Source organism: Podarcis erhardii, assembly GCF_964252035.2.
Source record: "Podarcis erhardii genome assembly, chromosome: 1".
Taxonomy (NCBI): Eukaryota; Metazoa; Chordata; class Lepidosauria; order Squamata; family Lacertidae; genus Podarcis; species Podarcis erhardii.
This window is the reverse complement of record NC_138497.1, coordinates 86,988,803-87,003,291: the sequence shown is the minus strand read 5'-3', so window position 1 is coordinate 87,003,291 and position 14,489 is coordinate 86,988,803. Positions and strand designations below refer to the sequence as shown.

The 14,489-nt window shown below is 43.5% G+C and overlaps 1 protein-coding gene across 6 annotated transcripts in view; it reads right to left on the bottom strand.

Annotated features, from left to right (window-relative positions):
• Nucleotides 1-1,176: 1,176 nt before the first annotated feature.
• Nucleotides 1,177-14,489, bottom strand: part of TTLL4 (tubulin tyrosine ligase like 4) — a 26,582-nt gene continuing 13,269 nt past the window's right edge. For 5 of the 6 annotated variants that reach the window (XM_081876639.1, XM_081876641.1, XM_081876642.1 and 2 more), the window contains 15 exons: nucleotides 14,071-14,195; nucleotides 12,833-12,943; nucleotides 11,830-11,906; nucleotides 11,167-11,361; nucleotides 9,798-9,880; nucleotides 9,266-9,394; nucleotides 8,418-8,540; nucleotides 7,987-8,085; nucleotides 7,412-7,546; nucleotides 6,845-6,982; nucleotides 6,007-6,109; nucleotides 4,598-4,808; nucleotides 3,898-3,968; nucleotides 3,594-3,676; nucleotides 1,177-1,595 (listed from right to left, as the gene is read on the bottom strand). In XM_081876639.1, coding sequence (XP_081732765.1) covers nucleotides 1,442-1,595; nucleotides 3,594-3,676; nucleotides 3,898-3,968; nucleotides 4,598-4,808; nucleotides 6,007-6,109; nucleotides 6,845-6,982; nucleotides 7,412-7,546; nucleotides 7,987-8,085; nucleotides 8,418-8,540; nucleotides 9,266-9,394; nucleotides 9,798-9,880; nucleotides 11,167-11,361; nucleotides 11,830-11,906; nucleotides 12,833-12,943; nucleotides 14,071-14,195 — 1,837 coding nt within the window. In that variant the 3' untranslated portion in view covers nucleotides 1,177-1,441. The remainder of the gene's footprint in view (nucleotides 1,596-3,593; nucleotides 3,677-3,897; nucleotides 3,969-4,597; nucleotides 4,809-6,006; nucleotides 6,110-6,844; nucleotides 6,983-7,411; nucleotides 7,547-7,986; nucleotides 8,086-8,417; nucleotides 8,541-9,265; nucleotides 9,395-9,797; nucleotides 9,881-11,166; nucleotides 11,362-11,829; nucleotides 11,907-12,832; nucleotides 12,944-14,070; nucleotides 14,196-14,489) is intronic. The other variant, XM_081876644.1, reaches the window with a different exon arrangement.

Below are 14,489 nucleotides of genomic sequence, written 5' to 3'. Positions count from 1 at the left end.
GTGTGTAAAATGAGACAAAAGGACTCCTATCCTTCATTAAGCAGAAATATTTCTTGCAGCCAAAGTTGTTGAGTTCACCCTCAAGGCTCAGAATTTTGCAGCTTCCTGCACGTGGTGTCTGAGTACAGGCAGGAAATGCTCCTAAGTGTCAAGGTATCAGGAGTCAAGTAGAGCAACAGATGCATCTATCAGTGCCCAGGGATCAGGACAGCAAATGGCCCTTGCTGGCTGTAAGTGCAAGTTTACCAACACATTCCGGACATACGCACACAACTGAAAAGTGTACCCAAAGCTGGGATCCAGTACCAGATTCAGATTAGGAGTAAAGTATAACAAGTGGAGAAAAGGCAGAATTCTCCAGCAGCAGGGAGAAGGCACTGACTGATCAGAAATAACACTGACTGAGGCTGCAGTACTTAAAGCAAGAATTATACAGCCAAGCACCACTTGGGCTAAATTATAGTCTTCTTTAGGGGTAAAGAACTGGAGAGTGTTCTAGGGTGTATATGAATGCTAGGAGGATTAGCACAGATAACCACCTGACCCTAAACCAGAGAGGAACAAGAAGCAGCCACCTTAGCACACCTTTTTCTGAGTCCCAGCACAAAGCTAAAACCGAAAGGAGATGCTCCTCCTGTCTTAAGAAACCACCACCAGTGCTTAAGCTACACATTTGTGCTTTGGACCAGCACACTGCAAAATCTGCTTCTCCCGAGTAAAAAGTAAGTAGAAAATACCTTCCATAACTAAAGTCCATCAGGAAATCTGTACCCAGGAACTAAGTAAACATGGGTGTGTACCTAGAGAATAAGAATATTCTTGGACTCCCCACCACCTCCCTCACTGTTTAAGCCTATTTCTCTTATGGCCATGCACCAGAGAGTTTATGAAAAAATCTGCCTGATTTACTGGTGTTAAGCCATTCTTAAGTTTGTTTTCCCATCTGTTCAGCTAATAAGGAATTTGTGTCATGTTGTGAATACATGGGTTATTATGTCAATTGCAAACATGCAATTGCCTCATGGTAGCAGCTCATTTCACAAATGGTCATTGAGGTTGTCAGTGTCTGGCGAAACCTAGTATGTCGGCACTTAACAGCGAGAGGCACTTATGGCTCAAGTGGTGACGATCATGGCAAGGTCAATAAACTATAAGGAACTCACACTAAAAGTTAAATAGGTTTTCCAAGCTTCTGTGTTTAGCAACTTCCTTTGTCATAAAAAAAAAACTATAAACAGAGCATTTGTCCCTTTTAACCAAGTTAAACATCTCCTCTTCGACCCAATTCCCTTTCCAAAAAAATAGTTCTACGTGGGTGTGCCGGACGAAAGGTCCTCCCATCCTTCCATGCTGGCTCTCCTAGCTTCCGTTGAGGTAGGTCACGTACGCCCCCTCCTGAGACCATAAGGAAGGGGAAGTTGGCCACTCACTCAGTCCCCCGTCACTTCACTAGGCTTGAGTTGCTGAGGGTCCGAGGGATTGTGGGTTTCTTGAGACTTCCAGCTGTGTATTTAATCTGAGGTAAGCTTTGAGTGCAGGGGTTTGGCTCAGAGCTTCGGACTGGCTCCTCCCCATCTCGCTGGACAAGGATTTTGCTGTTGGGAAAAAGACAGAACCTGAGAGAGAGGCAGATCTGTCTTGCAGCACAGAATAGAGCACACACAGAGAGAACCACTTCCATAGCATATCATTTTCACCCATCTGAAGGAAATGGCAGTCTTTCTATTACCACTGTGTCATCCCTGTATTTGATGAGAAAGAAGGATTTAGGGCTTATGGCTCACCACTGCCTAGGCCTGATTACCACAATGTGCTGTACCTCGGGCTGCCTTGAAAACAGTCTAGAAACTTCAGCTGCTCCAAAACAGGGCAGCGAGATTGTTAACAGGAAGTGGCTGAAAAATTAAATCATGCCTGTGCTTTGTTATCTACACTGGCTTCTAATCTATTCCAGGGGACAATTCAAAGTGTAAGTATTAACTTTTCAAGCCCTAAAACAGAGATGGAGAATCTGTGACCCTCCAGATGTTCTGGGACTAGAACACCAATCATCCCTGACCATGGGCCATGCTGGCTAGAATGAGACGAAGGCCAACAACTTCTGGAAGGCTGCAGGTTCTCCATTCCTGCCCTAAATAACCTGGGGCTAGGTTATCTGAAGGACACGGGTGGCGCTGTGGGTTAAACCACAGAGCCTAGGACTTGCCGATCAGAAGGTCGGCGGTTCGAATCCCTGCGACGGGGTGAGCTCCCGTTGCTCGGCTCCTGCTCCTGCCAACCTAGCAGTTCGAAAGCACGTCAAAGTGCAAGTAGATAAATAGGTACCGCTCCGGTGGGAAGGTAAACGGCATTTCCGTGCACTGCTCTGGTTCACCAGAAGTGGCTTAGTCATGCTGGCCACATGCCCCAGAAGCTGTCTGCGGACAAATGGTGGCTCCCTGGGCCAATAAAGCGAGATGAGCACCGCAACCCCAGAGTCTGTCACGACTGGACCCAATGGTCAGGGGTCCCTTTACCTTTACCTTTAGGTTATCTGGAGGACTATCTCCTCCCATATATACAGCCCAACCTGAAAATCATCTTTAAAAGTCCACCCCTGCCAAGTGAGGTGAGGTGAGGCAGGTGCCAACTTTTCAGTAGCCATAGGTCAAGGCCTTTTATTCACCTAGGCTCTCCTACTTAAAAACATGGTCAAACTTTTTTTAGACATTTGGTACTACTGGTTCCTCTGTTGCTGGTTTTATTTTATTTTATTTAGCTTTGTTTGTGATTTTGTGTTCATGTTGTTTTTACATTTTACATGTTTTTTTAAAGTACACTGCCCAGAATACTTAGGTTAGTATAGAATAGTATAGGTTAGTATAAAAATGCTACAAATAATTATTTATGTCAGATATATACTGAAGTAAAAATAAGAAAGGCTAAGACAACGGCCTGGTTTGAACTTAACACGAAATCCTAGCTTGTAGCTACATGATCGAAGCTGCCTGACCATACATGGGCTCAGGGCTACTCAGGGAAAATTAAGATTGGCACTGTATCCAGCCTCCATGATTTTTTTAAAAGAAGGAGTTGCAGTCAGAATGGCAGAAAAGTCTCACAGCCACTGCAGAGTGCCTCAGTGGGCACCACACTGAAAAATCCAAGTTGAAACTAACTATAGTTTGCCCTTACTGGATATAATGATTAACCACAGTTAGTTTAAACCCAGAAGCAGATGCTTCTAATTTAATCATCTGGCACATCCTAACAGGGGCAGAAAGTAGCACATAAACAGTCAAGATCACGCTTGTCAAAAGGGTAATATATCAGGGGAGGGAAGTAAGGAATGTAAAGGTGGCATATAAGTAACAAAGAAGAGTTTCCTTTTTCTCCATGTATTCATGAGAAGGTTAACATGCATTAAAATATATTAACCATGGCTACAATCCTACACACAACCACCTGGGAATAAATCCCACTGAATGCAGTGGGGATTACTTCAGAGAAGACTTGCAAAGAATTGTACTATAAGGGAACGGATGAAAAATCATGGACAAACCCCAACTGGAAATTTATTGAGATATAACAGTGGCTGGTTCTCGCAAACTCACCTGGTTCTGCCTAATTCCATCTTGCTCAAGCCATTCACAGGGAGTTCATTCTTCATATAGAGGTGGGATCTTGGAATTGACCACTGAAGTTGAGAGAGTGCAGAGTTAGACAGCTAGTGAATGTTCCTTTCTTAGCTCCCAGCATACCTCAAACTTAGTGAAGCAAAGAGAAGGTGCTTCAGGCAGTAAGACAACCACGAATATAGAGCCACTTGATTAGTAACAAGTAGTTCTGATGGGCACCCTCATGAAAAAGCAGAACATATCTAAAGTATGAGGAAAGGCAAAGAGGGCCCACCCTTACCATCACTGTGGATTCTGTCACCACTCCATTATGAAAGCCTTTGTGACACCAGTTTCTGAGCAGATCCACCCCTGCAGAAAGGAACACCACAGAACGAATGCTAGTTCACATGTGAAATTTTGAGGGCTATTACTAAGCAACTGCCCTGGATGTAAGAAGGCAGTGGGTACAAGTAATGCAGGGCCTAGATACTGAGCAACCCAAACACACACACACACACACACACACACACACACACACACGTTTAAAAATCAAGCTGCAATGGTATGATGCTCATTTGAAGATGTTGAACTTCCTGGTCTATTCTATGGAATTATCTGGATACACTCAAGAGAAGCAGGTAACACTGATGAACAGGAAGGCTCTGGGTGAGGGTGTGGGCTTAAAGATAGCCAATAGAAACCAATGAAAGGACAAAGGGGTGGGCAAGAATAAAGAAAGACTTCTCCCCTAATGCCAAAGATGTGGCTGCAAGGTGTGAGGAGTGGGGAAGATGACAGAAATGACCCAGCAAGAAGCAAAACTCAAACCACACTAGCAACCTGTAAGGATGACAGATAATAATGCTATGTGAAAGAGCACAGACAGCTCTGGGTTAGAAAGCAAGGTATGCAGTCTACTTATAAAGGGCTGGATCAAACAACTAACTGCTTATCCTGGAAGGGATCTTGCAAGAAGGAGGTGATGGGAACTTTTTTACCTTTGACCTTATTCACGAAATATTTCAGCTCCCACTGGGAAGTAAGGATGTTGTAGTATCGCGGTTGCTCAAAGAAACGTAGGTAGTGCATGGAGAAGCGCGAGGGGAAAACTCGCTCAAACTGTCCACGTCGAGCGAATTCATCCTCTGTCTCTACTAGGACACGTACATCATCTGGTGTTAGAACATCTAGGATGGTGGAATAGAACTCCTGCAGCCAAGAGGGACAGGGAAACACCTTGGTTTTCCAGGAGGTAACTGCACAAGTCTACATGCATGCCACTTTCAGTTCTCTAAAACCACTATGACTGCCACTCTAGGATGGTGGCCTCGCAACACATATTCCCCTCCCACTGTGACAACAGTGGAAAGACAGAAGAGAGATATTCAAATAGGAATTTGTTGTGCGGGGGGGGGGGGGGGGAGGGTAGAAGAAAAGGCAGGGTTCTTGGTTATGGTTCCCAAATGCTTCTTGTAGCCCTTGAACAAACTAAACTAAAAAGCATGTGCGTAAGTAAGAAATGGGAAATCTTACTGCTTCAAGGCACACCCAATATAACAATGGCAACCAGTGGCTATGGCCTATTGGGTCTTAACTATACAGTGGTACCTCGGGTTAAGTACTTAATTCGTTCCGGAGGTCCGTTCTTAACCTGAAACTGTTCATAACCTGAAGCACCACTGCCTCCTGCTGCCGCCGGAGCACAATTTCTGTTCTTATTCTGAAGCAAAGTTCTTAACCTGAAGCATTATTTCTGGGTTAGTGGAGTGTGTAACCTGAAGCGTATGTAACCCCAGGTACCACTGTAGTTTGTAACATTTTCTTAAGCTATGCTGTGTGTTTGATGGGCTTAAGGTTTGACACTAGCCTTGCTCTGAATACAGTTGAAATACAGCTCTTTACAACTTCCACACTTAGCCAAATCCTATCCTATATGTCAAATACAACCTCCTTCAAATACCAGTCCTTCTGTGAATAAACAAGCACCTCCTCCTTGTGTGTGGATGCATCTTACCTGCATCTGACACATTTACTGTCAGAAAAAGTGCTTGGTTGAACTCTTAAGCACTCCCCAAGCCAAGAAACTGTAATGATCACCTGCTAGTACGAGTCAATATTTCAGTGTAGCTACCTCTATGCTTTACAACTCCTTGTCTAGTAATATTAGGCAGGCACCCTTACACCCCTGCTAATTTTTTTTTTTATTTTAGCAAGCCTAGCGAGAAACATAATTTAGTTATGTATACTTGTTTGATGAAATTATATTGCTTTATGCACACTATTTATGGTTTCATTTAATTAAACAGTTAATGAAATGATACAAAGAAGAGTGGAGAACTCCAGCCCAAACATGCATGAAATCTCAGAATGAGGGCAGAGTATTTGGGGAAGGCATGTTCTCGCCTACCTGATCAGGCACTTTTGAGGTCAGATAAAAAGCTCTTTTCGTTTTCTCAGAAGTGAACAGCTCCAGAGATGACTTACTCTTCTCCTTTGCGACACTATTCAAGCTGGGCACAGCAATAATTAAAGTTAGTACACAGAGAGTTAGTCAGTGCCCTCAATTCAGCCACCTATAGCCAGAACCATAACCAATACTCCGTTAAGCCAAAAGAAACGAAAAAAGCCTCAAACGATCCATGGAGTCATAGATCAAGGATGGGGAGCCTTAGGCATGGGGGCAGCGTGCAACCCTCCAGCCCCTCCATCTGGGCCCCAGGACTCTTCCCAGGCCATGCTCCCTCCCCCAGGCCCCATCCCTCACCAGCCTGCTTCATGCTTTCCTCAACCTGGTGTCCTCCAGGTGTTTGCTGCTATCCCTGACAGCTATTGTGGCTGAACTGAGTTGAGGAGCAATACACAATTCCAGCTACTGAAGCCTAGTATTCCTGGCAATATTTCTGAGATCAATCACCACCACTGCTCAGCTTCCAAAGTTGCACAAGGTATTGCCCAGGTATTTTCAAGCCCATCTTGCAATTACATGGACCAGAAACTTGCTTTAAAAATAACAAAAGCAGAGATTCTTTGGATGCTTAATTCAGTTTCTGTACCAATAGCGTGACTGAATAAAATGCATAGTCTTATATACAGGCTACAGCTATGCTTCTGTGCTACAGCCACACATACTATTGCCACAACAACTTTTCATCTCAGTCTTTCCAACTCAGGCCTCCTCACTCCCCAACTGAACAAGAACAATGCAAAAGATGAGATGCCCAGTAAAACTGAGTTTGATCTCTAACCTAGTTGTGGAGCTGCTGGCACTTCCAGAGGGTGAAGCCACATCATCTGTGCTTGGCAACAGAAAACCAGCCAAATTAAGGGCATCTCTGACCATTTGACCCTTGATGCTCACATCCAGAGGAGAGTTTGAATGAAGGCTGCAGAGAGAACAAAACCTTGATTGGACAAGGCCATCTTCATGTCTTTGGCCCTAGCTTTTGGCATTTTAGATAGCTGTTAAGTTTGATTTCCAAAAGAGAGAAAGGAGGAACTCAATCTCCAAGGCAAGACAATCTCTCTCTCTTTTAGTATCCCCTCCCCCACCACACCCACATGCATACACAATACCTACCAATCAGAGACACACTGTGTGATACAGTTCAATGTAAGTGTTGCCTCCCTCACATTAAGAGATGGAAGCCATCAGCACATGAAGTAAGGCACTGGCAAAACAGACTGCATGCATCTGTGCATATAGGCCTAGCATGCATCTGTGGGACAAACTGGAGGTAAAGGGTATTCATGAAATTGTAGTGAAATGCACCAAGTCAGAGCTCAAGCTGAAGGGTACACCATGCACAACTTACCTGGGGGAAATATTGACTTCCAGAATCCATGGCTTAAGGTTCTCATCCAGCATGATATCAAACCCAAACAACTCATGGCAGCAGTAAGGGCGTCTTACATACATCTTCACGAGATTGATTATGTAGGGCTCTGATCTAGAAAATGAAACAGGTGCTGGGTTGTTCCTGAGCAGCAAAACTAGCAGCAGGACTTCCCAGCCTCTTATGCATCACTCTAGCCAGGTATATGGTACAAGCATGCCACAAAAACAGGGCTTCAGCAATAGCTTCCCCACATGGCTCAGATGAGAGCCTGATGAAGACAGCACATGACCCTTCCTTGCTTCAGATTATTAAGATCCAAACAAGATACTTTTGGGGCCAAGGAACAATCAACAACCTTCGAGAAACAATACAGTAGGAGACTCTGATTCCAGAAGCACAAATCAGCAAGAAAGAAGCAAAGATGCACACTTGCTCAAAACATCTGCAAACATCGGTACACATCTCTAGCTAATGGATAAGATGACCCGTCAAAAAGAGGTCCTCCTGAAAGCAAAGGGCTGGGGGGAACACAACTAGATCCTGAGACTTACGCAATGATGGTTTTGACAACAATGTCTTTTATCTTCTCCCAGATGGCTTCACTGTCAACTCCTTTCTGGGCCAAATAACTCCAAAGTGCCTTCAGTGCCCTGTGGAGACAGAACAGAGCATACAAGTGCATTAGGGTTGCCCCAGATAGTGTTATTAACTCCTCTCCCCTCATCTCTGAAGGAAAAAAGCAACATGAACCCAGAACCAACCATGTTTTTAATGTAATTTTTATATAAACCACTTATGAGACCTTTCTTTTTTGATTAAGTGGTCTATATATTTTGTTTAAGAAATGAAAATAAAGTCTCTTTCCTATGGAAACAGTAGGGCCACATCTGGGATACTCAGGACTAGAGAGGTAAGACAAAATAAGCCAGTAAAGAACATAACACATACAAAAGGATTCTCGTTCCTGCTCATCAATACTCACCACTTGTGACCCTGACATGCAGTTTCATCTGTATTAGCCTTGTATTCAATATTCTTCTTGTTGATACTGTAATTAGTCAAGTGCATGTACTTGTTGTTGAGGCTCTTCACAGAGGGGGAATATCTGAGGTGAAGGAAGAACAAAAGTTTACATTAAGTAAGGAGACATCACTCATCAAAATGAAATGGCAAGAAGAGGGAGGAATGCTAGCAGGGTGGGAGATAAAAGACAGAGGCACACACACCAATCTTTAAGTATCTCCTCTAAGCTCCAGCCTAGTGTGTGTGAGAGAGAATGAAAATGAATGTGTGTGCTCCACAGAGATATGACTGGTTTAACAATTCAAATTGTTAATCATCAAGAGTTGCTCTGACTTGAGTTATTCACCAACTTTGTCAGTTAACTAAACATCCAGATGCTTAGGAATTTGAAGTAATTATAATCTGTCTTATTATTTTAACTTTTGTATGTTTTAAAGTACAGCTGTAATTTTTTTCTTGATTTTCTTGTTTTATCTTTTTGTAAACCTCTTTGAGGTTTTTTTTAACAATCAAGCAGTGTATAAGTTTTATGAATAAAATAAAATAAAATAAATCATTTAATAATTGGCTATTTTAAAAGCACACAGACTCAGCTACACAGTGAAAGCAAATAATTGGTTCTCAATAGTCACTGCTTAAACCAAAAGGATGTGCACAGGCTGTAATACAAATGACACCTGAAACCAATAGTTAGTCTACTGTTTCCAGAAAACATATTTAATCTGCTATTCATGAATCTCAGCTGGTCTTCTGACAAGCAGTCAACCCAACCCTCTTTCTGAGGTTACCAATTCATAGGAAACCTACTTGCAGCTGGCAAAACGAACAAGTCCATCTTTGAACAAGTAAACCCGAAGTGGATCATAGCATGTGACGTAAACATAAATCCTCAAGTCGAACTTGCTTCCACCAATGAGGTAGGGTTTATGTAAGTACCTGCAACAGAAAGACAGGTGAGCATACAGGAACCACATCATAGAGTAGCCCTGAGATTTAGTCTCAAGAAGTTCAGGACATTGTCACCAGTAGAGAGGCTTGATGGAGATGGTTTCTAAGAGGTTTGGGAGACTGCTGATGAAATGCCAGCTTTCTCAACAAATGATACTCCTTGCCACAGCAAAAGGTCTCCTTTAGCCATATTTCTGAACCCATGTCAATATCGTAACAATTCCACAATTGCTCTACTCTTTAGCTGGAAGCAGAAGCAAAACAAACAAACCCCACAGAACAATGTAAAGTTTTACAACAGCAGAAAGCATAATCAGAAACAAGTTGGTTCTTTGATACCTTAAGATATTAAAGCCAATCTTTTGTTAGCAGGGCAGGGGGACTTGCTTACCTTTGCACCAGCAGTGGCCTGCGCTTGGGCAGCTGGCTCCACTTATGGATGACCTGAATGCCGATGCCTCTAGCTGATGCTGGCTAAAGTGAGTGAAAGACAGAGAGCGATGTTCACATTGCATCCATTTGCTGCTATCCTACAATTCAAACCTGGAACATCCGATTATAGTCTGGGAAGGTGGGGTACGTGAAAGGAATTTGTTTTAATACTATCAGTCTTAAGACAAGCCTCCAAAGAAGCAGCCTCACAAAAATCTCAATGTAATTTTAAGTTCAGCAGTATGTTAAAATCAATTACTGTGGCAGCTTTTTCAAAGACTGAGCATGTCAGCAAAGGCTTTTTAAGTCAATAAAAGCTTTGTATATTCATAAGTTGGTGTATAGCAGCTTTGAGTTTCTTGCTGTCACTGACTGATAAGCTAATTCCCTAGAAGTTTCAAAAACACGCCTGGCTGTAGTCATGCAGTAAAGTACAGACTGTGGCACCTGTCGAGTCTGAGAATATCTAGCGTTTTGAAAATACTTTAGTCCTCATGAAAAGGGGGGGGGACATTTCTCTCTCTTTAGGAAATGTTTGAGGCACCTAGGAACAGAAGGAGGCACCCCCCCCGCATGTATTCCAGTATTCTCTCCTCGTTTACATGTTTAAGGGTGCCTCTTTTCACCTAAAACATTCAATGCACAAAGACCTCAGATTCAATGACATGGGGAAATGCAAATGTGATGCACTTTTATTCACCTTTACGAGGTTGCAAAGAATAAAAACCCAGAAGATTTTAAAACAATACACCAGGGAGGATTACACCTGTCCTTCCCAATATCAAGGAAACGAATGAAGAAGATGACAGGTGGGTTTTCAGACTGGTGCAGGTCCTACTTGCAGTAAGAGGGAGACTGACAGCCAAAGGGACTATTGGGCTAAAGCTATGATATAGTCAAGAGGGAACCAGAATAAACAAGTAGAAACTGTCCATCTATGAGAAGAGATATGCATTGTTGCTTTAGAGGAAGGTGGGGGGTGTAGTTTACATTACCATTAATTATTGTTAACTGCACTTCAGTACCATCTAATTACTTAAGTTCTCTGAGTGGTTTACAGAGATTAAAACCATGAAACGAAATACCTAAAATCTAAAGCAGAACAAAAACCACACAATACAAAAACAGAACAGAGCTCATGCCAAAGGCAGTCTGTCCCAACACAAGTCCTAAAGCCTGATGAAATGCATAAAAAAAAAATCAGATTCATCCAAGAAAACCTGAAACTGGCAAGGCAAGGGAAAGAATGGCTATACCATGGCAGAAGACACACAAAGGACACACCCCTATCTCTATACAGGTCGAACCCTATCTGTGCCCTCCCTCACCGGCTTCACAATCCATTTCTGTCGGCTCCCACAATCTTCCCAAGCCTTTCTGAGCAGCTTGATATCCTGAGGAAGGATGAAGGACTGGGGCAGAAAGTTGAACTCCTTCTTCCCATGGCGCAACTGCATTTTGGACACATTTCTCCACAGACGGTCCTTCCGACCAATTTGGAATGAGCCAGGAAAATGATTCAACTGCAGGAGGGAAAGGAAGAGACAAGAAAGGAGTAATGAGGTTTCCTGCTGTATCCTAGCTGGTAAAAAGGCAAGATAAAGGTTCAACAGGGGGGTACCTTCTCCTCCAAATTCAGGGATAGCTGCAAGAACCTAGATTGTCCATACAACCCCCCACCCCCAAAGCCCCTGGGCTGGTACTCCCAACAGGTAGTTCCCATGAAGGAAGCATGCCAGCATTGAAGTTTCTACCATATAGTGTCTTGCAAACCTAGGCTGCCTCCTTCAGAGGCACAGCCACCAAGAGAACATTAAGGGACTAAGGGAAAGAGAACATTGCAGCAGAAAACAGGAAAGTATCAGCTACATGCAGCGCTCAGATGGAGAAAAAGGCAGAAAAGGCCAGAGTGAAATGCATCTCATGCCCTTTCCCCACACTGTATTATATTCTTTAATATGTCCTTTTGTAGTCATGACCATATCTCATACCTTCTGATGTTCTCTGATAACTCTGAACCCCGGAGATTTCATGTGATGGCCCCAGCAGCCCAGCCAGTCATTGTTTCCTGTGGGCAATAGGGCAGTTCACAGACTATTCTCTGAACATCACATTGATATATATATATTATGTTTATGCTCAAGAACTGCAACAGTCTCAGGCATATAAGAATTTCAGTTTGGAAAATATGAATTGGAAATAATTTTCCTGCCTTATCCATGTTTCCCCTTCCAAATGAACCAAGAGTGGCCTCATACGAGCAGCCACAATAAACCCTATTGAGAACTGTACACAACTCTAAAAAGATTGTAGCATCAGCATCACAGGGTATACTGCGACATCAAAGCCTATTCAATTACAGGTGAGCAGGCAGGAGATGTCAAATTAAAGCCCCCACTATCCCTATCTATCTAAGTCTCCTCTTATTGGAAGAGTAGGGGGTGAAGGATTGCTGCATTTATCAAACAGCCTACTGGAAAGAGCAGCTACAGCTCTGCATTACAAGACACAGATCATCAGATGTATAAGCAAACTCTACGAGAATTGCTAGGACATGCGAGTTTTATTCCATGTCTTGAACATTCTTCCCCAGTTTGTAAGTACAGACCATGCTGCAGCTCTTGCAGTTCTGCAGTAAACATTAGCACTTTGTGGTCAGTATCCATCTGGACAAGAGCTGCCCAAGGGCATACACATAGGCAGAAGTGCCATGAGGCTTGCCCAAGACTTAAGAGGGAAGCAGCAGAAGAGCCACAATTAGATCTGCAGCTTCATGATTTGCAGCATCTTTCAGAGTCCTCCATGCAAGGGAGGTGCATTAGAGTAATCAACTCTATGGGAGCTTTCTTTGCTCTGCTACTGAAGATCTGCGTCTGAAAGTGGGACAGTTCATTTCCAAACATTAGCACTATTCCAAGATAAAGCTGTGAGTCTGGGTGTATTTAAGGCAGGAGGCAACATGCACCCACAGACCATTCCCACAATACAACTCACTCTTGCTGATTTTGAAGTGGGACCTGGAGATTGTTGCCTTTACAATGTTGGGAGTCACTGTGCTCATCTTCCATCGTAGCAGCTTCCTCTGTTCCCAAGGGAGCTTCTCCACTAGGAAAGAAATCCTAAGGTTAGAAGGGAAACCCAACCATGGGAGTATCTCCTTTGGCTGAGGACATCAATTTGTCATGAAGTGCTAGAAGGGTAAGATTTTTATTCAATGAATTTCAACAGAATCAGATCACCAAGTGAAAGAAAACCGTTGGCAAAAGCTCTGTCACTTGTCCATAGAACAGTGGTTCTCAATCTGAGAAGCACAACACACCTGAAGGAATGTGCAAAGTTTCTGGGAGGAACAGGATTTTGAGGCAAGTGGGACTTCCCTCCTCTCATCAGTGAATAAATGGATAGGTTGAATGCCCTCTAACAGAGGATCCTAATTTATTTTGGGGACAGGGGTGCAGCTGTTCCCCTACTTGCCGAATCATGCCAGTCTGATCTGGGAAGAGCTGCTGCCTTGGTCTCCATGCTATGCAATGGGACAGGTGGCTAGTCCTGAATTGGGGGAGGGGGAAGGCAATAGTTTAAAAGGAAGATAGCGAAACTAAGGTCAAGAAGTTTGAGGAATTATGCTATATATAGCAAGAAGCATGCTGAGTCGGTCTATGTGCACATCCCAACAGGTTAAGACCAGCTTTAATTCTTCAAAGACCAAAGGTTGTTGTGGTGCTGTGATAATGCCTGCTCTCCACTATGAAAGCACCCAGGCCAGAGCAAAATACGACATATGGGACCATCTCTGCTACAAGGGAATCTGGATGTCCACTAACCCCATCATAGGGCAGGGCAGGAAAGATACACGCTCCACCTATGGTGGGATTAAGATTGAGGGTCAAAGTGAATGCCCATCAAATATTATGCTGTACCTTCCAGCATCTCAACTGCTGTTTCAGCCATTTCAGTTCTGAACCTCTTTGCTGGTGATGTCAAAATCCTACAGCTCCACAGATATAAATCTAGATTTAAGGTTTTCTCTTCACATCACCTGGAGACCTTAGTAAATCCATTGGAAAGGCATCATTACACCACATACTTAAATGACATGACCACATGCATCCCACCATCACCTCCCCACCCTAGAATCTCTCATTTTAAGCTCCGACTCCACTCCACCACTATAGTACACTAGGGTTTTCTGGCATTGCCTGTTTCATACAATGAATTCAGATCCACCTTACCTCTCTCATCCCGGGTACCAAAATATATGGTAGGAGGCACATTGGGGAACAGGCTGCATGTAAGAGCTGGCTTGAGAATTCGTTCTTGGCCCTCTAGTGTAGGCACCAATCCCTCAACGCAATTCCTAGGAAAAGAATACCAGGCACAGTTGGAGAAGTGAGCGGCACAACACTTTCTCTGGGACATCCGTTTCCACCATATGCCATTCAGTTTAATTCCTGAGGCTCTTGACCAACACATTGACTGAGAAAGTGAGAAAGTGAGAAAGTGAGACACATTGACTGAGAAAGTGAGGTTTGCTTTGGCTGAGAAACACCAACCCAGAATGAAAACTAAGCTGCCTTTCAGCCTGACTGCTTAGCATCTCTGTTTCTCTTTGCAAATGGGCACAGCCAGCAAGTGCAAGCCAAGTGATTTC